Raw genomic sequence first — 25,921 nt, 5'->3', positions numbered from 1 at the left:
TACCACTCGGACTCTCCCCAGGGTATGTCATTTCAGATAACGCCAACAATATAGTGCGAGCATTACAGCTGGGTGATTTCCATCACATTCCCTGTTTTGCTCACACCATCAACTTGGTGGTACAGAGCTTCCTACGAAATAACCGTGAGGTGCAGGAGATGCTTTCGGTGGCCCGTAAAATTTCAGGCCATTTCAGGCATTCAGCCACAGCATGTAGGAGATTACAGCAGCTCCAAAAGCAGTTTAACTTGCCCTGCCACCAACTTAAGCAAGAGGTGGTAACTCGGTGGAATTCCACCCTGTACATGCTTCAGAGGATGGAGGAACAGCGCAAAGCCATCCAAGCATATTGCACAAGTCATGACATTGGGAAAGGAGGGGGGATGTATTTCACTCTTGCACAGTGGGGAATCCTTTCAGTGCTGTGCAAGGTGCTGAAACCATTTGAAGTTGTGACATGTGAGGTCAGTGCAGACTCTGCTAGTTTGAGCCAAGTCATTCCTTTAATTAGACTATTGGAAAAGCAGCTTGAGAAAATGAAGGAGGAGCTGAAAGCAAGCAATTCAGCAAAGTATGTTGGCCTTGTCGATCAAGTACTTAATTCGCTTCACAATGATCCTCGAGTTATTAAGATCTTGAACTCGGATCAGTACGTTTTGGCCACTGTGCTTGATCCAAGGTTTAAAACCTACATTGAGTCTTTACTTGTAAATGAGCGAGATGTGAACTTTTGCAAGGAGCTATTGCTCAGCAAGTTGGCCGCTGAACTGGGCCTCGGCTTGACGACATGTGCTCCTTCACTTTCTCAAGCTGTTGCTCGTAAAAAATTAAATTTCCAAAAAAGAAGCAGGGAAGACACAGGGGGCAGACCAGAACAATTTAACATCTGGGCTGGTTTGAAGGATTTTTCAAAAAAATGTGTCACTTTGCCCATAACTCCATCCAATATGAGTATAAACATGCAAAGGATGGTGGAGGATTACTTTCAAGAGGTAGTTGATATGGAAATGTCAGACAGTCCCTTTCCTTACTGGGAAGAAAAGCAGGCCATTTGGAAACCCATGTACAAACTTGCTTTGCAATACCTAAGCTGCCCACCCTCCATTGTGTACTCTGAATGAGTGTTCAGCACAGCAGGGAACTTAGTCAGTGATCGCCGTAGAAGGTTACTTCCCAAAAATGTGGAGAAAATGATGTTTATAAAAATGAACTACATCTTCCACGAGGAAGGCCTTCACCATCCAAGACATCCAAGCACTGACTGTTCTCTAATGGCGGATTCAAGCGGCGATGAATTGATAGTCTGTGATGATGACGTACACACTGATGAGGGTGAGGATTAAGCTGAAGATGATGCCGATAACATCTTTTTAAAACTTTCTATGTAAGTGTAGGGTGCAATCTACCCCCAAAGAGGAAAGGGACTTGTGGCAGTTCCATATCACATACCATCTTGAAAGGCTGCTGTTAGGGCAATTTATCCTTAAGGGTAGGGTGTCATAGACGGAGTGACCCTAAACTGGCTTTGTCCATTTTTCATAATATTGTACAGTCTATAATGGCTGAATTTTTGGGTATTTTATACAAGTGGAGGGGGGCCTAGAGAGACAGAAACCAAACTGGCTTTTTCCATGTCAATTAATATTGTACAGTCTATAATGGCTGAATTTTTGGGTATTTTATACAAGTGGAAGGGGGCCTAGAGAGACAGAAACCAAACTGGCTTTTTCCATGTCAATTAATATTGTACAGTCTATAATGGCTGAATTTTTTGGTATTTTATACAAGTGGAGGGGGGCCTAGAGAGACAGAAACCAAACTGGCTTTCTCCATGTCAATTAATATTGTACAGTCTATAATGGCTGAATTTTTTAGTATTTTATACAAGTGGAGGGGGGCCTAGAGAGACAGAAACCAAACTGGCTTTCTCCATGTCAATTAATATTGTACAGTCTATAATGGCTGAATTTTTTGGTATTTTATACAAGTGGAGGGGGGCCTTGAGAGACAGAAACCAAACTGGCTTTTTCCATTTCTTTACATATTTAACTATAAGTGTAGGGTGTAATATACATTCAAAGACGATGGCTGCATTGCCAATATGCATAGATGGAGAGGAAGACAATCTGTTTTGTGTGTAGAATAGGCCTACCAACGAAGAATTGAACTGTTTTTTTGGATGATTTATTACCTCAACAATTAGATTACTTGTCTCTAAAACAGTTGGAGCACTAAATTGGGTTAATTTAGGCCCAAAAACATGGATTTTCCAAAAAAATAGCAAAACAAAACCAAACAAAACCAAAACCAAAACCAAAACACGCAATGGCGGTTTTGCAAAACCAAAACCAAAACCAAAACACGACGGTAATCCAGATCCAAAACCGAATCCAAAACCAAAACACGGGGGTCAGTGACCATCTCTAGTAATGTACGCCATCAGAAGCTGGCGTACATTACCATAATTGAAAAGTTTCACTGAAAACAGCGCTGCTCTGACGAGCAGGGCTGCACAGCGCATGTGTGGAGGGATCATGTGATCCCTCCACACTTGCCTCAGGTTCCGTCAGACAGGGATCTCTGTGCGCATGCCCGAGTTTACTGGTCGGCGCATGCGCACAGGGATTGAAAGAGGGGCGAGCAGCACCGCAGAGGGAGGAGAAGAGAAGATTCAGTGACAGGTAAGTGTTAATCTTCACCGTTTTTCGGAACGGCTGTTCCTGTGTTGATTTTTTAATACATATGAGAAACTTTTCAATCAGCATCTATGCGATGAGGATTGAAAAGTTTCATTCATATTATGCGGTCATTGGTAAATAGACCCCTGAATGAGAGAAAGTGAGATGTCAGAGAGAAGCTGAGTGTTATGGCAGAGCATGTGTCAACTTCCATAGAAAGATAGCTTATTCAGTAAAATGTGGTTTATGTGAGAACCTGAATCTTAAGAGAATGAGTGCACACTATGACATATTAGTTTGTTCTAGAGGGGAGAACTCGGATATCCTAGTCAAATGGATTACCTCATGTTAAGCTTAATAATGAGGGGAGAAGAGGAGTTAGAGAATTATCTCTGGTGGGGGGGAGGAATTGTTACGAGCAGAGGTGAACCAAAAAATTCTTTAGAGACAAGCTCTTGGCTAAAGAAGAATGGCCTTTAAGATTTGTACAAGCAATGCAGAAGCCTAAGGGAAAGCTTCATCCAGTCAATTTACTATACGCTTCACAAGCAAGAAAAAGGATGCAAAGGTTTTTAGATACCACCAAAGAGGCTCATCTAAATTGAAGCACTAACTTTTGTGGGAGTCTGGTGCCAGCAGTGAAGTCTGGTGGTTGCTGTGAAAAGAATGATTGCCATACCTCAGTATAGAGGATGGGGAGAGGGAGATTAGGCATTCATGTCACTTCTTGTGGAGAAGGAGAGAGCATTAATCAGTGAGGTTGCTTCACAAAAGATGAACTTCAAGCCTGGGGCCTTTGTCTTCAAGCCCAATGATCCCACCAGATACAATAGTTGGTCTGACAGAATCTAATCCAGAGGTGAAGGCTGCAACTTAATATATGGACCTGTCTAACTGGGAGATCAGGGTCACCCATGTCTATAAATCTTTAGATCTGATATGACAATTATGAGATGTAGGGAGAGATAAATGGAACCAGAGTTCGTGGCATGGTCTGCATTAAATCAACCAGGCTCAAAAGTGTCTGACACCATATGGAGGCCCTCTGTAGCACAAGGCTCTGTTATGTCCATATTGTTGCTACCAATAAATATTGTCCAATGTGATTAATGTGGTTGCAAAGCACAAAAGAGATTTGATAGCAAAATTTAGCAGAACACAATAATGATACATAGTACAACCGATACATACGCTGTGCGCCCTGGATCCAGGAACAGTCCGTCAAAATTGATGTTTGTTGGCAAAGAGAGACCATTCCTGAATTAGAGTCCTGCTTTATGCTGTTAAGTTTAGAAAAAGCACTGATGATGTCACAAAATATACACAGATAATACTAAGAGAGTTCTTCATTGGTCCAGGGTTCACAAAGTTTCAGTAGACTGCTGGTCATAGGTTAGTTCATTTGATCTTCTTAAAAAGAAGGGGGCAACTCACTCCAACTGTTGCATATGTGTCCTACCGACGAAGAACTGACCCATAAAAAGTAGTAGCACTCTCACAGTAGCACTCTAGCCTCTACTTTACTCTAGTACTCCACTCTACTCTAGTACTCTACCTAGTGCAAATGAGATCCAGGATCGGCTGCATCTGCGTCGGAATGCCCTCGGTATACCCTTACTGTACATTGACTACATTAGACCATCCCTTCCCTTCCCTCATTCCGACCCTCAAGTTGTAGGCTGCGTAACTGTCTATTACGTTCAGAAACTAATTGCATGCCATTGCATTCATTGGCATAAGGGTTGTTTTAAGCATCTGCAGAGCTATTTTACACAAGATACACTACGCAAATTTTATTAGTAACATCCTTATCCAACATATATTGTTTAACGGCTAGTTTAACAGCTCTGTGTCCATAATAAACAGGCCCATGCCACTATACCACCTAATTGTCACAATACACAGCCCCAGAGCAGTATAGCTTCATGATGCCACCCTACATTCCCATGGTACAATACACAGCCCCTTTATGGTAACATATTACGACCCATGTTCTGATAGTACTTGCCGCTAGAATGGTAGAACTCCTACTGTTCTTGCTTACTTACCAATTAATTCCATGACCACCATGCTTCATGTTCCCAACTTCTATCTGTATAACATAAATAAATCTGCTACACCAGTAGTTAAAAATATGTGTTGATTTTATGCTGGCTTGCCAAACACCTCCAGTAGAGATACAGATTTGTAGGCAATAAGGAATATATTGAAAATGCATTTTAATTAAAAACCACTAGTGGGAACTTAACAGTCTGTCACTAATGCAGTTCTGAAACACTAGGGACCCGGCCTGACAAAGAGTGTAGAGATCTGTAACACTTTTATTTCAGCAAATCTTTAGTGGAATAGTAAGACTGAATAGAGTATTCTGCCTTTGTGCTTAGAACATGACAATGTGGATATTAAGTAGTCCTTTTAACAACTATTACTTCACTTTTTTCTAGTTGTTGCTCCTGGCTGTTGTTTCAGGTTTTGCATAGAATGTCTCAGACAATATCATTAGGTGCAAGGTGATAGACATACTTGTCTGGAACTGGCCTACCTGTTGACATGGGTTTACCTACCTTTCTGCTGCATTTTTCTTTACAAGCACCGTTTTCATCAGACAGGGTGTGACTTACTTAAATGCCTTCTGACAAAGAACATAACAAAGCTATGTATTATTGTTGAAAGGGTTATCTATAGTCTATTTTTTTCCGCATGTTTACCTCTCTATGTGGGCAATATACATTAGGTGATTATTGATTGTCTGCTTTTTTTACCTATGTTTTTTTTCTTCCATGGTCATATTTTTCATGTCATCTTTATTTTGCACATGTAGCTATCAAATTGTTGGGATCATTTATGTACAATCAATGTTTGTTTCTATGTCATCACTGAAGGAAACTTGTTACACACAAGGGATTCAGGGAAGTCTAAACACACAGACCACATTCCACTTTTAGCAGTGCCCACAGAACAAGGCAATGTGCCTTCTTTTGCAGGTTTGAGAGGACAAATGAACATGCAAATGTGGAAAGAAAAATGTAACCCTGCTTATTACTACTTTAGGACAACTCCTTTTATTAATTCAACATTTTTGTTTTTCATCTAAAATGTTGCTTAGGTGCCATTTAAGTCATAAATGAATGATGAGGGCGAGGGGACATTAAGATTGTCTTTTGTGTGCTTAAAAGGATTCTATTACTTAGGTATTTGTGCGCGTTGCTAAAACCATCTAAATGGTGAAAAAGCCATCCCACTGAACATATAGGAAGATTCCTGGTAACCAGCATAATCCAGCACCTGTAAATTAAAATGTATTTAAGTATTTTATCCCTCATATCCTTTCTATAGTATTGATCCCATGGTTGGTAAAGTGTTGTCATTGTCCAAATGGTTTTAGAGTTTGTTCAAAACAATAATAAATTATATAACTATTAGAAAGTTGTTTTATACATGTAAATATACAAATGAAATGGGTACTACCAGGGCTGTGTTTCTACAAGTAGCTTTTGTTCATGTGACTTGGTGACATGGCACCACTTCCATTTGCAAGGGCAGCTGGTCACGCTATACAAATATACTGAGATATGCTAATAAGCCTTATCTGTGGCATGCGTTCATTTGTCAGCACTGTTACTGTTGTCAGAAGGTTAAAAATGGAAACCAAATCTTTTCTTTTCTCCTTTACAGCAATATCAATCCCAAATAAGGTGACTGGCTAAGGGTTGCAGATTTCTCAGTTGAAATGAGTCCAATTCTCTCCTTGAAATGGATGTAAGTGAAAGTCTTGTGGTGTCTCATGGGAATAAAACATCCAATGATGTTCTCTGTGAGTTTAAAGCTGCCTGTAGAGTATCCTCCTCTAGTTGTGCTTTGCTCAGTTCACACAATCCTTTCCTGCACCAGGTCCTGCTCCTTTCATCTCTGCAGTCAGACTACAAACTCCAGCCAGGATGGAAGCAATTAAGAAGAAGATGCAGATGCTGAAACTGGATAAGGAGAATGCCATAGACAGGGCAGAGCAAGCTGAAGCTGATAAAAAGGCAGCTGAGGACAAGTGCAAACAGGTATATTGCAGGCAGTAACCTGTGCTTGGGTAGATAACATCTGGCAGCACATAAGATTGTCCCAGGACCCAAGCTGTTTAAAAACTTCAGCATATAATGTATTATGATAAGTACATGTCTATTACCACAAGTTTATTGCTATATTTTCATTAACTATAAGTAATGCTTGGAAGTTTTTCCATGTAGCTATCCCCCTTTCACCTATCGATTTCCTGCAATTTCTGAGGAAATCTACTCTATTAAAAATAAATATTATTTTATACATAATACACTATTTATAAATAACCTGATCATTGTGGTATGTGAGAGTAGGCAGTCAATAGTCATAACAGGTGGTAACTGAGACAAGGATAATACCAGTAAATAAGGTTTTAATCAGATATCATCATAAACTATAAATTGTACTGCTTCTCCAGCTAGCTGGTCCTGTGTAACAAACCGCTTTATGTGACACATAGCCACCAGTATAGATTAGGGCAGACAGATGTGTTCAGATTGTACAGTTCAAGTAGGAACACCAGGAATAGGTGAAACACATAAATACAGAAATAAACTTATATTACATTTTCAATATTTTTATGACAAAAGAGTGTAGCTTAAGACCTTATAATTAATAATAACATTGGTAATCCTAACAAATAAAATTTATTTTCGAAAACAGGTTGTTTATCCCATAGCTCAATATTAGGTATAAAACAAAAATCTTTTCTCTCAGCATTGTATAAAAATTCCACAAGAAAACATTCATGCCTATTGCATACAATACTGTCTTATTTTATATATCAAATATCAATTATATTGACAGTATTCAGTTAAAATATGACATTACTTAACAATAATAATATTCTAAAAGAAATACCCTTTATTCTATTATATGATAATATTATTACCAGCAAACAGCGAACGCAAGTCTTAGGACTCCTTGTAGCTAATAAATTACTTTGAGTTTACTTGTATCGTTGGTACTTGTTGCTTCAATTGAAAATGTGTTCAATTCACTGATAAACACTGGAGGTATTCATTAGTAATGTGCAAAACTGTTAATGTGCAGTAAATAACCAATCACCCTTCGCGTTCCTTGATTTTATTGAAAGATACCCAATAAAAGATTGTAAGTTTCACAGAGCCATTTAAGTTTTGTTTTGGATATTACTTGTGTGCAATATCTGTGTGCCTTGTACAGCACTGTGTACAATTCTGGTGCTTTATAAATAATGTATTATAATTAGAACTGAGTTCATAATGCACAAAGGACCACACAGTGAGATTTGTGTTTTAACTCCTTTTTATATTTAATACTGTTTTGCAAGTATAGCTATCCTACCCATGCTTCCTCTTTTGTCTGATTTTATACCACATTATTTGCTTCATGGCTATTTGACACTGAAATAGCAAATTCCCTTCCTTATTTGGTAAGAAAACTTGACTAAGCAAAAAGTTGAATCTACGCCAAGTGTTCAAATCTTTGCAACTAGCCAACAGCATTCCATAATAAATGGGGGTTTTAGTTTATTGATTGTACGGCTTTATAAATGTGTCTGTTCATTAACCCAACCATGACAGTTCTTTATACACATTACATGCCAGAGCCATCCTTGACTTTATAGTTTAATCAGTGTCAGACAGACTTTCTAGAATGCTTTTCCAGGCAGAAAAGTGTAGTATTCTAAACTGCCATAGTGACACGCAGCTGTGAGAGGAAAACTCTGTGTCACACAGGAATAACTTTAAAGTGCTCTAGCTTACCGTGTGACAGTACAACCAAGTCTTCCCTTTACAGCTGTGTGTCACTAGGGGGGTTTCAAAGCACTGTGTTCTAAAACATTCGAGTAACATTAGGTTTAGTAAGTCTTATAGCTACAAAATTACTTTGGACCTCAGTCTTTTTATGACACACAGTAGATGCACACTGCAAATAGGTTTAGTTTCAGTGTTTAAAGCTGTTTTTTTTACAGTGGGCAAAGCGCACCTAGAAAAGCATTAGCGGGAAGTGCAAAATGTGCCCCATTAAATAAAAAGGGTAAGTTCCGATGTTTGCCAGTCATGAGCTGGAGCAGAATTCACGTGATCTGCAGATTTGAAATAGATGTGCACGCTTTTGCAAAAGCAAGGAAAGCCCCCAAAGTCTGAGCACTTTCCACACCCTTTATCTCATTTTAATAACTTTGCTCCACATCTTGGCTCTTAGCACTTAGCAAGGGAAGTCTTTACTTTGGCCAATGCCTTCCATCGGGTGGTTTAACTCTTTACTCATCTGCAGATTCCACCATCTAGCCACACAACACCAAGCACTTTGATGGAAATCTACACGCACAAACTAAAAACAAGGCATGTAGTATCACAAAGGGGATTTTGCACCACACCTCACCTATTTTGCACATTGTAAATAAGGTGATTTGCGTTTTCTTATTGCATAGATATCTGTTGTTTCTTTATCTTAAACAACCTATCTGACAGGGCAATGACACACATGAGTTTATTTTCTAATATAGTGCAAAAGTCCAGTAAACCAGTCTACCAATCAGCAATACCTTTCATCACATTAGTGGAATCTTGACTATGGGGATCTTTTACTAATATAGTGGAATAGTGCAAATGTGCAGTATCCAATAGCAACCAGCCAGCTTTGATCAATCTTCTGCAAATGAGAGAATGAAAACATTGGTTAGATTCTTTCCTATAGGTTACTGCACATATTTGCACTCAGTTGATCAAGAGTCAAAAGTTTATGCAGAGTATTTACAGATTTTCCACAAATGCAAACATGATGTTGCCTGCACTGGCATGAGAAGATCAAAACTACAAAGCTTCAATTTGTTTTAATTAGCAGACTTGTTTGATTTGACCATGGGCAGGACTCATTCCATTTACCCCTCCAGCTGCTCTATTCCCACTTTCTGACCACAGTATCTCTTGCTAGGAAACACTCTTTCTCTTCCAGTGCTCTCTCCTTGTTATGTTCGCTCTATTCACAGTTTTTCACTCTTATATCAACTCTGCATTTTCATCTGTACCTAATTACTCTGATGTAAAAATTCTGGTTGAAAACTTTAACTGCTCTATTAGTGTCTTGAAAAGCTGTTCGATAAAAATGTCAATGCTCTTGGTAATTAAACCCCCAGCCTTGCTTTAGTAAACACATTTTCTGTGTATGTTTGCACAGTTCTAGAGAACATCCAAATATTTTCTTGATTTTGTCATTACAAGCTTATCCTGACAAGCTTCTATTTTGTCTCTTTAACAATCCGACCATATTTCAGATCACTCAACAAACACAAATCAAATCCATGTCAGCTGTACTGTTTTTGAACCTCTACTTTGACCTTTCCACCAGCGCCTCATATTATAACCAAAGTTTGCAGATTATTTTCTAGAATCCATTCACAAAGAAATTCCATCTGTCTCTTCTTTACTCTCGCTTCCAGATTTTCCTCCTTTTACCTTACACTTACTTGCTCAAATTTTGAAGTAGTCTCTACTATTTTCCTGAAAGTCTAAAATGTTTAAGTATTTGACATATATACTCATATCTCTTGAAATATAACTAACTTGATCCTCTTCTATCTGTATTTCGCCCACATCACCTGACAGAAACAGTCTACATCTGGCTAAATATAAAAGGAAGTACTCAATACAAATTCTCTTGGATCTTTCATCAGCATGTGATGCAGTGGTCCACTCTCTCCTCTATCAGATCCTCTAGTCACTTGAGGCCTGTGGTACTGCTCTTTCTTGGCTCTTGTCAAATCTCTCTAATCGCTCTTTTAGTGTCACTTTTGTAAATTAATCTTCAGCTGTTATGGATCTAGCTGTTGGCATGCCTTGGGATTCAGTGCTAGGGCTTTTCTATTTTCACATTATAAGTTGTCTCTTGGCTATCTCGTTAAATCCCTTAGATTTAGTTATTACTTTTTATGTGGATGACACATACCTCTATTTGTCAGTAGCAAAAAATTACACCTGATGTTCAAATAACAATCACCAACTATTTATCAGGACTTTTTAAGTGTATGAATCTCTGATGCCTGAAACTTAGCAAGAATAAAACAGAGGTCTTTCCCCCTAAACTTTGTTCTGAAGTTCCATTGAGGCTGATACCACCTCAACTGAGTCAGTTTCACGTGATTGTTGTTTTGCTGTCTTACTATATTTTTCACTTTTTTTTCACTTACAGCATTCAAATAATCACATAAACGTGTCACTTTTAGTTCTGAAACATTATTAAGATGTTCCCTTTTTTTTGTCATTCAACCGCTATAACTTTATTCCCCTTTGACTACTGTAACCTTCTTTTATCTGGTCTTCCTGCTACAAATCTAAAATACATCCAAAATGCTGCTGCAAAAATGTTCTGACCATTTCTTGTTTTGTTTTCCCCTCTCTTCTCAAAACTCTTTATTGACTCCTTGTTAATTTTGGATAACCCACACAATTCTTCTACCTTACATTTCTGTGATCCTCGCTATATTTCTTCACTTAATTCTACATTTAACCTGGGCAGGGAGTAACAATGTTAAACAAATCCCCTTACATTGTGTACATATTCTATTGTTTGTCCATTTCTGATTAGCTAACTGCCAATTTCACACTCCCCCTACTCTCATTTATTGGTCTGCCTTGGTTTATATTTTAAGGGGGAATTCAATTCCCCCCGAATTAGCGTAGCGTAAAATCTATTACCGCTATTACTTTAATTTTAACCCGGCTTTCTCCCTAAGCTGCGAGCAAAAAGCCAGCATTGAATCTACCGTAATAACGGTTATAGTGCGCAGGCCGCGTTACTTTTTGCAGTAACACAGGCAAATGAATTCCCCCCTAAGAATGGGACAAGTGTTGTCAACATCTCTCTAGTCAGTATTACTAGACATATATTTGTAACATGCATTAACAGCTATTTGCCATGTTTGTGCAGCCAACTTGCATTAAAGCAGGGTCATTAACACAGGTGAGTGTATTAAGGTTGTTTACAAGTAAAGAGCCAGATGTAGAGTAGATAAATGAATCTGAATAGAAATAAATTGCAAGAATATTTCTGATTCTCATACTTCTGCAATAAATACATTAACATATTTTAATGTATTATTTGGTGTATTATAAAACTACCCTTTAATATTTATATAAATGATGATGATGATGATGATGAATATTTAAAATATGCAGTTAGAATGTTCTGCCAAAGTCTTCTACTACAAACAATTTGCCCTAGTACAAGAATCCACTCATTATAGCTGGGGATCATGTCACAGCTGTCCAAAAGGGCTGGTTATCTTTGTGCAAGATTCTCCAGCAAGCTAAATCAGCTAGATCATTTTTGACACATATGCTCACACAAACAATAGCTGGAATTAACTGACCACTGGTCAGAATTTACATGGTATTATATTGGGACATGAGAGAGATTTAGTGACATATTAAAGTGAGATCATTTCTGGTTTAATATACATTGGATTAGTGCTTGTGTTTGCTTTGAGATAAACTAGATTTGCCAGTTGTTCTTTTTCCTAAAGAATCAGTTCTATTTTAGTGTAGCAATGTGTTTAAACCACAAAAGAATAAAGACAATAAAACTTGAGAAACAACATTGTTCTTTTGTATTCTACGCTCTGCTGCAATCTTTAGAACACATAACATTGTACTACTGTACCATTCTAGTATGCATTTCTCATAAGTGCAATTATGCATTTTAAGGTCTGGTAATCCTATAGCCACAGATTTCTCATAACTGTTCTGAAAACTGCAATGGTAATGATGGGTATCAGTATTTCTGTGTGTTAACAGATCAGTCGGGTTCTTAGTGGCCTGTATGTCTCGCATAACTTGGTACAAGTACTTCTGCAATGTATGCTACAGGGGTAATTATGGGGTCTATTTATCATGACCGTGAAGCCCTAAAGATTTCCTATTGCTGTGATAGAAAATTTTCAGCCACATAATTTATAAATAAAAGGTAACCGAGTCAGCTAAGTGATGCTCAGATACCCGGGGATACTGACTGACATGACTGACAGAGGTAAGAGGAGGCTCACCGCTCCCCAGGCCAATCTTGGGTTAGTTTGTGCATGCATGATCCGGCTTGCCAGTTTGTGCATGTACACTGGAACTGGAAGCCCACACATTTGCTTGGGGAAGCTTCATCGGAGGCCACTGGCCAGGGGACTTTAATAAATAGGGAGAAACTTTAAGCGATCTACTAAATCTTCTGCCTTTCCAATAATAATAATTTGATGGGGGAGCTTCCATGAGACACTTACACTATTTACTTTATTTAGCAGGGCCCCAGTACTAAATGTAACCATGACATCCCCAAATCATATGAGATTCAACATGGTGATAGGTAGAAGTCCTATCTGTATGTGAATGCCGGGACCCTGATAAACAAAGCAAATCCTTTATCTTGAATTCCCACTAAAGCACTGTAATTGAGAAGGGAGGAGATTTGATAAAGTTATTAAATAAAGTAACAAAGATGGTGTACTTGCCATGACACATACTTTTTCTAGAACTTGCTAAACTCTAGAGTTTGTTTTTCATGAAAGTACAAGTTGTGTAGATCTTGTGGGTGGTTCTTTAATCAGGTAATGATTCATATCTGCTTAGGTCAGTTCTATTAAAAATAATATATAATTACACAAATGTTCTAATTCTTTCATATATATACCTAATACCTTTTCTGTCTAAAATCCTTATATCCACACCCTTGTGTGCGTTGTCTACTGTCTACATCACATCTTTTCACCTACAATCATTTCTAAGCTCAGAAACTAGGATTACCTATGTTTCTCCAAAATTCTTACCAGCTCATACTCTAATGAAGTCACTTTTACTTACTCATTTGTGGGGTTTTTCTAACTACTTAAGTAGAATGAAAGCAGTCAGGTGCCTTTTTCCTTTGGCTTTCGTTTTGGAGAAAAAAAAGGCATATACAGGGCAGGCACTACCATTAGTAATTCAGGCAGCAGTCCACAGTGCCAAAACTTCAAGGGCATCTAAAACACTGAATGAGTGAAATCATGTCACTCCTTTAAGGCCCATTTAGAGTTAGAAGTAAATCCAGTTGGAGATGCAATGTTGGGTTGCAGGGGGTCAAATGTAAAATGTACGGACATTTACATTAGGAGGGAAGAGAAGAGCATCCTAGCTCACTTGCACGCCTAGCATCGCAATATGGTTGTCTAGGTGAAAATTTGCATCCCTGGAGTCACTCCTAATACTACATGAGGCAGTTAGCGTTTTTATTTTCACTGAAGCACCTGCAATGAACGTCAGTTGCCCCAGGATTTAAATTAAACTCAGACCCTTTCCTCATTGGCTGAAAGATTATTTGTGATTAATCATTTAAAATAACTTGAGCAGACCCTGTGCGGTTTCTAGCTTCCATAGCCCTGCTACAAATCTGTGCCTATATAGGCTGGAAGTGTGTCTCTACACTTTGATGTCACAACACCGCACTACACTCCCAACCTTTTATTAATATAGAAAAGCAGTAGCTAGTGGCAGTAGTGAGACAGACATGCCTCTCCTCTGTCTGCCTACCCTCTGCTAACTACACAGAGGTAAGAACGTGAAGAGGGGGCTCCTAGCGCGAGGCAGGGCCGCTATCATGGGCTGTACGGCTAGTACAGCTGTAAGGGGCCCAGACAGACTAGGAGACCTAGACAGATGTCTCTGACTGTCCGGGACCCATGGACTGTCCAAGCCCCTTAGTCTGACAGATTGGCCCTCTTTTCCTCTGCAATGCGGCGGCTGCCAGGCACTGACAGGCTGGGAGCGTGCGGTGCGGTGACATCATCACTGAACGCCATGCTCCCAGTCTATCAATGACTGGGAGCAACTGCATCGCTTCAAGAACGTAAGTTAATTGGACATTTATTATGATGAGGAGGGGAGATAGGAGAAGGGACCATTTCCTGTGATGTGATGGGATGGGGGGGAAGGAGAATATTTACTGTGATGTGATAGGATAGGTTGTGAGAGGGGAACATTTACTGTGATTGGATGGTAAAGAGGGGGGAGAGTGAAACATTTCCTGTGATGGGATGGGGGGAGGGGAACATTTACTGTCATTGGATGGGTTGGGCGGAGACAATTACGGTGGTGAGGGAGTGGGGGGAGGCATGTACTGTGATGAGGGTGTGGGGTGCATGTGCGATGGTGAGGAGGGGGTGCATGTGCGGCTAAGATGGGGGGCGCATGTACCACGAAGAGGGAGGGGGCGCATGTACGGCAAAAAGGGAGGGGGCGCGTGTACGGCAAAGAGGGAAGAGAGCATGTACTGTGATGAGAGTGGGAAGAGCATGTACTGTGATGAGGGAGAGGGGGAATGTACTGTGATGAGGGAGAGGGAGAATGTACTGTAATGAGGGAGAGGGGGAATGTACTGTGATGAGAGTGGGAAGGGCATGTACTGTGATGAGGGAGAGGGGGAATGTACTGTAATGAGGGAGAGGGGGAATGTACTGTGATGAGAGTGGGAAGGTCATGTACTGTGATGAGGGAGAGGTGGAATGTACTGTGATGAGGGAGAGGTGGAATGTACTGTAATGAGGGAGAGGGGGAATGTACTGTGATGAGAGTGGGAAGGTCATGTACTGTGATGAGGGAGAGGGGGAATGTACTGTAATGAGGGAGAGGGGGAATGTACTGTGATGAGAGTGGGAAGGTCATGTACTGTGATGAGGGAATGGTGAAATGTACTGTAATGAGGGAGAGGGGGAATGTACTGTGATGAGAGTGGAAAGGGCATGTACTGTAATGAGGGAGAGGGGGAATGAACTGTAATGAGGGAGAGGGGGAATGTACTGTGATGAGAGTGGAAAGGGCATGTACTGTGATGAGGGAGAGGCGGAATGTACTGTAATGAGGGAGGGGGCAATGTACTGTGATGAGGGAGAGGGGTGAATGTGCAGTGAAGTGGGGGCGCATGTATGGCGAAGAGGGAGAGGGGCATGTACTGTGAAGAGGGAGTTGGAGGAGGCATGTACTGTGATGAGAGGGAGGGGGGATGTACTGTGATGAGGGAGAGGAGTGCATGTATGCCGAAGAGGGAGGGGGCATGTATGGGGAGAGGGAAGGGGTCCTGCCAGGTCAATTAGTACTGGTCCCCACAGTTTCTGATGGCAGCCCTGGTTCTGGGTATATAGGCATGATTTTATTTTGGAAAAAACACCAAGGGCCTGAGTAATTAAGGAGAGCAAAGCATAAAAAGGAGTAACTTTGCACCTGGGCAAAACCATGTTGCATTGGAGGGGTAGGTAAAGTTAAAATGTGGAGACAGATTTAAGCTTTCAAGTATTTGAGTGCTACATGAAAAAGCAGCAACTATTTAACTTATGTGAAAAAAAATTAATTAATTTGCACCTCTTGCATTGTAACATGGTTTATCCTGGGGAACATTTACTCATTCTTTTGCCTTACTTTCATTAATGACTCAGACCCCAAGTATTTATCTAGTAAAAGCTAGTTAGTATCACATAATGCTAGACTTACATCTAGTACTCAATAGGAAAAACACATTAAGACAAAATGAAAGTATCATATAAAAAACGTCTTTAGTTATTAATACCTGGTGATATTTCAGCATTGTACATATTTTAGGTGCACACCTTACACTTTTATCTTTTTTTCTGTAATAATGACATCATAGTTTGATTTTAACACCAAAGCCATGTCATGACAAGCCTGTATCATAGAAACAACTAAACTGCTACAGTGCCACTTTGTTCAAATCTGTTAGATGTACACTAACTTTAACTACTATAATACCACGAAAAAGCTAAGATGGAACTTTTTTACACAAATGTAAATAATCACTTTATTATTTCCTTTTGACAATAAACTATTAAAATGTGCTACATAATGTTGCCGCTATTTGAGACCTTATGCAAAAATTTGATGTCCATTATTTAGTGTTTGTTTATTGTTGGCCATACTGGGCTCCCAGGGGTGCCGCGAAGCTGTCACAGGGGTGCCAGGGGACAAAAAAAAAAACATAACTTACCAATCCGGCAGCGCCCGGGACCCAGCATCCTCCTGATGTCATCACGTCCGACATATTCAGTGAAGAGTGGCAGGAGAAAGAAGTTTGCTGGGTCCCGGGCGCTGTTAGATTGGTAAGAAGGTAGAAGAAATAGAAGAAAGAAGGCAAAGTATGGTAAGTAAAGAAACAGAGAGGAAATGGTGATTTGAAACAGCAATGGAGAGGCAAAAGAATGAAGGAGGGGGCAGAGTGTGAGGATGAAGGGGCACAGAGTGTGAGGATAAAGGGGCATAGAGTGCTGATTTTTGTACATGTTGTTGTTTTATTTTGTTTGATCTTATTCCTCTTAATGTTAGCTGTAAATTATTCTTTGACAGAAATATAATTGAAAGAAATATGTACAAATATTATTTTTCCTTGGATTTATGTGTATTATCTTTGCAAACAACTTACTAAGTATTTCTGTCCTGACCTAAATACTTATTATGTTATTTTGACCCAACTACTTATAAAAAGGGACTGCTCGGTAGTTATTTTGGAGGGGTGCCTTGAAAAAATTCTGGAGACTCTAAGGGTGCCGGGAACTGAAAAAGTTTGGGAACCACTGGCCTACGATATAGTTTAATATTTTGTCCAATTAATTCAGTGTCAATAGTTTGTGATTTATGTGTCAAATGAACTAACATGGTGTTTTTGAGTAACCGAAGGGTGTCTTTTCTTTTGTTATTGGCATCATAAAATATATAGGAAACGATTGTATCTGCCAAAATGTACAGATACAGATGCAAGATATTTTAAATAAAACCAAGTTACGTTAGTATGCCAACTTCAAATAATTTGAAGATACTATTTTCATCAATGCAATTGAGATTTTTGTTTGGCCATTATGGGAGAAGTAAAATCCTATTCTTTATGCTATTAGGTGGAGGATGAACTGGTTGCACTGCAGAAGAAGCTGAAAGGAACAGAAGATGAACTAGATAAATACTCTGAAGCCTTGAAAGATGCTCAGGAGAAATTGGAGCAGGCTGAGAAAAAAGCAACTGATGTAAGTCTGCTAAGTGCTCTCATTCTAGAAACATGTCACTATTATCCTGTGCTAGATGAGATATTTCCTTTATACCACTACCCACTGAAGAAAGTATGAATCGTGAGTAAATGACTAAATACCTATGCATCTATGTAGTTTATTATGTTACATTTTTAGCTAATATAATACAATAATCTATGTATACAGTCCTCTAAACTGTCAAATGAGGTCATCACTTCATTATATATTGAGATGCCCCTGCATAGTATAAGGTATGTTGCATGGCCTTTAGTTAGAGATTATAAGGATTTTACAGTCAGATTTCAGTGCCCTAAATAAAAGGTCATCCCTCCTTGTGCCTGTATGCTTATGGAACATTAAAATAATTTCTAATATCCCTAAAGGGTACATTTTCAATATACAATACACCTAGTTTAACAATAACATGACATTCTCTATTAAGTACCACTTCGATATATGCTTATATGAAAACAAAAGTTATGTAAAAGTAGTAAAACATTGAAATAAATCCTTGTGATATATAATTGTTTTATCCTAATTGTGAACCTTAAAACGTCAACAGCTGACAGATTAAAAAGTAGCATTGAAAGTTGCATTTTGGGAAATTCAACTGAGATCATTACTTGTGAAATGTAGTTTCTATTGTAATATTATCGGATGAAGATATGCTACCAATTTTGTTGGAGGGGGCAGTGCAGGTGTTAAAAGCAAAGGTAAACTCAGCTCCTCTAGCCCAGTATGTGTCAGTTGAAGCTTAATAAATGCAATATCATAGAAGGTTGGTTTTCCTACTTCATGTTACTGGCACTCATTGGCATTTAAATTTTGGACAGACTATGTAAAACAATGTCTTTAAAATTTGTATTAATCTAATTTCTATTAGAGAAGCAATTGTTCTTCTATATTATTCTGTTATTCTATTATAGTATTCTATGGGGTAGATTTAATTCCCCGAGTTGTTCTTTAGAACAACGCGGGCCGCGCATTATTCCTGTTACTAAGGTAACAATGTACTAATGTATTCATTTTAATGCAGATTTTTGCTTGTGGCTCACAGAGCTGCGAGCACAAATCAGTGGTGAAATTGCTGTAGTAATGGTGATAGTGTGAGGCAACACGGGGAATTGAATCTGCCCCTATGTATTCTGTTATTGTTGCTACATTACTGAAATGGAGTTCTCCAAATATCCACCAGAGGGCAGTAACCAAACTGTTTTGCATTGAAAAAAATAACTTTATGTACATTTTTATTTATGCTACGCTTTGTAGAGGAGTTTAAAAAAAGTTTAAATTTTATTTTAAACTTATATGCTATTTTATTGTGAGTTCATGTGGTCTAATTACCTAACACAAATTTATCTTAACTATCTACCTATATCGATCTTTCTATCCCTTTCATAACAATGAGGAGTATTTCACTTCAGTCTGTCTCTGCTTTCCTTACATAATTTTACCCACTTTACCTTCTTTTTCTCCCTTGTGTGAAATATGCATATACAAACCGTGCCGATTTAGGGGGAAAGGCCTGATTTGAGGTCTCTGTCACGCCACAGAGATCGTGTAAAAAAAGGTGTGGGAAAGTTGAGAGGTATTCTGTTCAGCAGTGAATGGGTGTTGTGCGTACTGGTGGGCATGGCATTGAAGGGATTTTGAGAAGAGAACGGGTTATTTCCTAGGCATGCCCCGAAGGGTTGGCCATGCCCCAGCATGACATGGTCATGCCCCTGTTCTGATGCTGACTGCCCAAATGTTGGGAAGATATGGTGTAGTTCAGCTGTAATCTTGACGAGAACTATTCTAGCCACGGTACTGTCATCAAAGACTAAGGCGTTCTTAAATTATGTTGATTCCAGGTGCTTATAAGACTATTACCCTTACAATCAATCATGAATGTTGCTGCACTACTGAGCTATACTTCCCTTCCTTCCTCTGTGTCAGTTCCTATAGTGGCTTTCCATATTTTAATAATAAAATTCTATGTGCTGAGCCTTGCCTAGAAGTTTCTACATAACTCTTCTCCCACCGACATTTCTGACCTCATCAATGAATACTATCCAGGTCACCCTCTACACTCTTCCAATGACTTCTGATGTCTCCCACTCTCATAACATTATCCCATGTACTCACTCTCCCACAGCCCTGTTTTATGGAAGTCTCTGCTCCATTCTATCGCATACTTGCCAACTTTTTGGAGTTGGTGTCCAGGAGCCTCCCTGGGGGAGCCGGGCGTGCGGGGGGATGGGGGCTCAGAAAATGCGTAATTTTACAGCGGGGGGCTGGGCCAAAGGCTGCGATTCCCAGAAAATCGCGGCATTTTGGCCCTAATTGGGACTCACCCGAAATGCGGGAGTCTCCCGGACATTCCGGGAGAGTTGACAAGTATGTTCTATCGGACTCAACTCAACTTTTAAACTCTTTTAAACAGTCTTCCTCTTCTCCATATCACTTTGCCTCACAACAGCCACAAACTAAGAGGTGGCGAGCACACTTGATACATGATGAAATATTTGTAGTTGTTGGGGTACCCAGCTACAAATATTACATTATAGGGGACATTCAATTAGCCGCGAAGTTCCTCAGATCATCGCGGCCACTGGATTTTTACAAGAAATCACCACTGATTTTTCCTTGCGCCCCATAGAGGTGCGAGGAAAAGTGAGTGTAAAATTTACCATAGCAACGGTAAAAATGCGCAGTCGCGATGTTCTGAGGAACATCACAGCTAATTGAATCTCCCCCTATGTATCAAGTGTTCACAACACCTTTAAGATCAGTGATAGGAAAAATTATACACTTCAGTAGTTGCATTGGAGGCCCTCTAACCTTCAAAAGGACCACACATTGGGCAGCACTGTGGCTTAGTGGTTAGCACTTCTGTCTCACAGCACTGGGGTTCTGAGTTCGATTCCCGACCAAGGCCTTATCTGTGTCGAGTTTGTATGTTCTCCCTGTATTTGCGTGGGTTTCCTCCGGGTACTCCGGTTTCCTCCCACACTCCAAAAACATACTGGTAGGTCAATTAGCTGCTATCAAATTGAACCTAGTCTCTCTCTGTCTGTCTGTGTGTGTATGTTAAGGAATTTAGACTGTAAGCTCCAATGGGGCAGGGACTGATGTGAGCGAGTTCTCTGTACAGCGCTGCAGAATTAGTAGCGCTATATAAATAGCTGATGATGATGATTACCCTTAATCTCAGTAATAAGTTGAAACAATAATCAAAGAAAGAGACACCTATCTGTAATGACATATCAGCAGGCATTTTAAACAAGAGTTGCAAGTTATAACAAACAAATCTGACAGTAAAGCAAGATGGGGCTGGGGACCAGAGTTGACAGCTCAGAGGACCACATTTGTCTCTAGGGCCGTTTGCTGCCCAACATTGTCTTACATTGTAAGTATCACTGGGCAGGGTTATCTTTACATGCTGTCTCTGTCCTGACATTGTATGTATTTATACATAATTTGTTTGTATCATGACCATTGAAAAGTAAAAGTTTAGGGGCCTGTAAAATTGGCACAATCTGTTAATAACACACAAATTTTGTTAAGCTGGGTACACACTACAGGTTTTTCATCTAATTATCGTACCAATCACACAATAAACGACTGTTTGGTTAGATATTGCATTAGTGAGTACGCTACCACGATCATGTATATTGTACCAAAGCAGATTGTACCATTTGATTTGGTTTTATAAACTTCTTAAAAATCACAATCAGTGATGGAATCATGTTGGGCAAATGTGGAAGTGTGTATATGCACTCACAATCGCAGTTTAGGCAGATCTCTATAGAGTGTGCAGATTCACAATCTTTTCGGAAGCTCACAGATCTGAAGGTAAATCGTGTAGGTGCGTACACATAAATCTGCATGCTCAATGGGACTTTCAGTTTTATAGTAAAATTGTTATAGAAATCGTACCTGCAGTAATTTTCTATAGTGTGTACTCAGATTTAGAGATAAGTTGAAATATAATAATTGAACCCTTAAACTATCCCTTCTTTCCAAAAGATTCACAGTTATGACGCATTTTCTACTTTTGCAGTATTCTTGCTGTGTACTGGATAGCTGAATACAAATGGCTTAAAAGCTCTAGTTAGTACAATAAAAAAAAGAAATAGTTTACAGTTTACAGCTGTGACTATGGTTACAGGATTCTCAGAACATTTATGAAATAAAAAGACAATTCAGCATAGAATCTGCAAGTTAAAGATAAGGTTTAAATTGTGACTAAAGGAAAAGGTCAAACTGGGTGTGACAATCAGATTTAACCTGCTGTCAATTTCTTTTTCTGTTTTGCTTTTAAAAGTATTCAGGTGCAGGTCTTTTATTACAATTGCCTTCTCATGCTTCAGATATCTGCTCTCTATGGCTGGGGTGCAGCTTCAGTTAAAAATAAATAATTTTTTTAAGACTCTCCAGCAGAGGCCAAACAACTTCACTCACATATGATTTAGGTACGGGATAATGTCAGAGAAATGGAATGCTCAGGAGGAGGGGACAGTGAAGCAATGTGTTCTCAGCCGGTGAAGTCATAACTTCATTGCAAGCTCAATGCTATCTATTACCTGTCAGCTTAATCTTGTGATTCATTCACTGAGCAATTGTTAGTAGAGTGCTCAGTTCTACTAAGCAGTATTAACCTAGTCTTCACATATTTCTGAATGTCATGTGTCACTTTCTCAAGGGATTTCGTGTATTATTATTATTATTATTTCAAACAAAAGTTCTCCCTCAGGTGAAACAGTATAACTTCTCTGGTAGGGTATATCACAGTCCTGGGGGTATATTTACTAAACTTCGGGTTTGACAGACTGGAGATGTTGCCTATAGCAACCAATCAGAATCTCACTATCATTTATTTAGTACAGTGTACAAAATGATAACTAGAATCTGAGTGGTTGCTATAGGCAACATCTTCACTTTTTCAAACCTGCAGTTTAGTAAATATACCCCCTAGAGCTATACCCTCAAAAATGTGTTGCAACCATTGAACATGCTATGTGTTTTCGTTTAGTAGCAGATTCTTATTCTGGCTATGAAATGTGAACATGACAACAGAAAGTCATGGAGAAGGAAACTGCTCAGGGCTTCAGTTAACACTAATTTCATGTGGTGTAAGCATCCTGCAATTAAAGTTTCAAACACACCCAAAATTTAAGCTAAACATGAATACGTTTAAATAATATATATATTTCCCCCTTAACCACTAACTTTGTTATATATAAATACCAGAAAATTTGTGGCTACAAAGGCTGTTATTTCTTTATACTATAAACAGTGAAAGATAGTTGGGCACAAAGTTTTGAAATAACCTCTTACTTCGTTTCATTAATAACAATCAGCAGCATCAATGATATAAGTAGTCCCCAATACTTTAGATTTTTCTATATAGATGACTAAGGCCTATGACTTGTCTCTAGAGAGGAATTTGATTATTTTAACATTAACACAGAACACAAATTGCAGACATCAAAGGGTTATAGTATTATTAAAATGCACAAACTAGAATGAATCCTAAAAATAGTATGGTGGTATAAGTGACGTGTACCCAGGGCCGTAACTAGGGCTGTGCGACAGGGGCGACCGCCCAGGGCGCAACGCTAAAGGGGGGCGCAATTTACGAATATTTTAGGTTAATTTGGTTAAAATTGAGGGCTAGGGGGGCGGCATTTGTCTTTCTCGCCCAGGGCACTAGAATTCTAAGTTACGGCTCTGCGTGTACCTGTTGCTGAATACAAGGCCAGCTCTATTTACCCAGTATCTTAGAAAATAATGTATAAACACAGCTATGTATTGTATCATATTTCTGTGAAAGGCTCTCATCCAACATCATTGCCATGCATGAATCAATACATTAGTACTAATACTATACTAAATAAATATAGTCGGTAAAGGATGAGATTATGTAACTCATGTTCTGTAAATCAGTATTTATCATCCATCCATGCATCTTACATTTAAATGTATGAATAGATGGCATTTACAAAGAATTTTATTATATTTTATATGGGTATAGTTTCATAGGGTATATTGTATGGGTAGATTCATTGTCAATCCTGATGTGCTAATGTGATTGACACACAAACAAATACTTCTTTCTTCACTGCTTCTTTAATGCAAATCAACACATGGACAAAAACAAATGTCAAAATATAACAAATTCTCTTTAATATTTCAACTAATTATAATTATTAATTAACCTCTGGATTTTACGTCCCAAATAATTTATCCAATATTTTTAGTGATGTTACCATGCCAGGAAAATACACACTTTTTTTGGAAAGATATTTAGGTTAAGTTTCCAATGCCAGTCAGAGAACCCGACTTAATTTCCTTTACGTAAACTTGTTGCTGTTTCCTGGCTGATAGTAACTGCCAGACTCTATAATGACATTTAGGTTGCTTAGCCTGAAGCACATAATGATATTTAGAATAAACATTCCCGGTATACCATCTGCATGCTCAATAGAACAATGCTGAATTTACTAAACATATTCAGAGTATGATTAAAAACAGGGCACGTTGTTTTAGGACTCGTACACATTAACAAGCCATAGTAAATGGTCTCTGGTGCCAGGCCTTCTACAAATAATGTAAGTGAATAGAACTGTACATGCACTCTGTAAAATATAATGGAGATACATAGGAATATTTATTTAATGCTTTTTAAAGTAATATACTACACTGTGCTGCAGCACAGCTTTAAACTGCTTTAATGAACATATCTCAACGTACCCCTGAGGAAAGGTCACATTACTGTGCATTTTTAGTAACTGAAGACTGTTGTTTTTCAATGCTAATGTGTGTAGCCTGTTCTTATCATATAAGATAACACCAAGAACTAGTTTTTGAACCCAAACAAGGAAAGATAGAGAAAATGTGTGATGCTCACAATCAGACAGGCCAAGTCAAACCTAAATGTGAACAGCATATAGAATAATAAGGCAAAAACAAGGTCAGAGACAGTCACAAATTCATGGCAGACAACATGAAGCCATGTACAAATAACAGGCCAAAGTCAGAAATAGCAATGGCAGTGCAACTGATAGCAATGGAGCCTGAATGTTGTAAGGTTCCAATGGTGGGACACAAGGTATATATGCAAGGCCACCAAGAGGGAGTTCGAGCCCTATTGCAGCTACATCTGGGACACCCACAGAAAATAAAACTTTACTTGTGAAGCTCCCTCTGTTCCCTCTTGCTCCTGCACAAATAATCCAGGCAGGTGATCCCGCAGGACAAGTCCCACACCGCCTAGCACCTTAACACATACTTGCCGACTTTCTCACATCGGTGTCCGGGAGCTGTCTGGGGGAGGTGGGCTTTTTGGGGGCAGAGCTATGCAAAACACACCATTTCACCAAATGCTGCGATTCCATGAGAAGCGCAGCATTTTGGATCTAATTCTGCCCACTTCACTAGGAAGTGGGCATATGTGGGAGGCTGCCATACTCTCCCGGGAGTCCAGGAGACTTATCCAGAATCTGGGAGTCTTCCGGACATTCCGGGAGAGTTGGCAAGTATGCCCTAACATCCCTGCATATATACCCCATTTTTAAAAACAATAGGCTGAATTGGTTCCTGGGAGTGCCTGGAGGACTCATTGCTCTTCATCATGTCCCCAAGCCATTGTAGGTGAAAGAGCAGTTCAACACTCAACAAAGAGTGAAACAAGGTATTGTATTTGAACACTAACTTTTCAGATAAGAAAGAAGTCTAGCAATACAGCAGTGAAATTGGCTTATTTTTGTTTAATTTATTATTATTATTATTATTATTATTGACATTTATCCATATAGCACACCATATACTGAAGCAATATTACAATTGGGAACAAACACAGTAATAAAATGAGACTTGGTATCTTAAGACTTGAGACTTAAGCAAATCTTTTAGATGTATTCTCTGGTGTAATCTCAGGTGAGCCTGGTTATTACGTTAATAGCTGAGCAGCCAATCAGTAGTGGTCTCTTATCTGTCATTGTCTGAATGGTGTAAGAGTCCACTTCTGCCCATTTATTAAATAGCCATACTCACTGGAGATTAACTAATTTCGTGCATGGTGCTCCTCGGGAGCAGTCTGTTCTGTCCATAGGGTTTTCTATTATTTATTTATTTATCTTACCCTTTGCCATACTTGCCAACTTTTCCCCGTCGGCTT

General features: G+C 39.1%; 1 protein-coding gene across 2 annotated transcripts in view; it reads left to right on the top strand.

The window, feature by feature from the left end:
• The first annotated feature begins 6,511 nt into the window (after window positions 1-6,511).
• TPM4 (tropomyosin 4) overlaps window positions 6,512-25,921 on the top strand; it is a 63,416-nt gene continuing 44,006 nt past the window's right edge. For both annotated transcript variants that reach the window (XM_075205120.1, XM_075205126.1), the window contains exons 1-2: window positions 6,512-6,730; window positions 17,629-17,754. In XM_075205120.1, the coding sequence (XP_075061221.1) occupies window positions 6,617-6,730; window positions 17,629-17,754 (240 nt within the window). In that variant the 5' untranslated portion in view covers window positions 6,512-6,616. The remainder of the gene's footprint in view (window positions 6,731-17,628; window positions 17,755-25,921) is intronic.

The sequence above is a fragment of the Mixophyes fleayi genome, chromosome 1 (assembly GCF_038048845.1).
Source record: "Mixophyes fleayi isolate aMixFle1 chromosome 1, aMixFle1.hap1, whole genome shotgun sequence".
Classification (NCBI taxonomy): Eukaryota; Metazoa; Chordata; class Amphibia; order Anura; family Limnodynastidae; genus Mixophyes; species Mixophyes fleayi.
The sequence above is the reverse complement of the archived record's forward strand: the minus strand, read 5'-3'. Positions and strand labels throughout refer to the sequence as shown.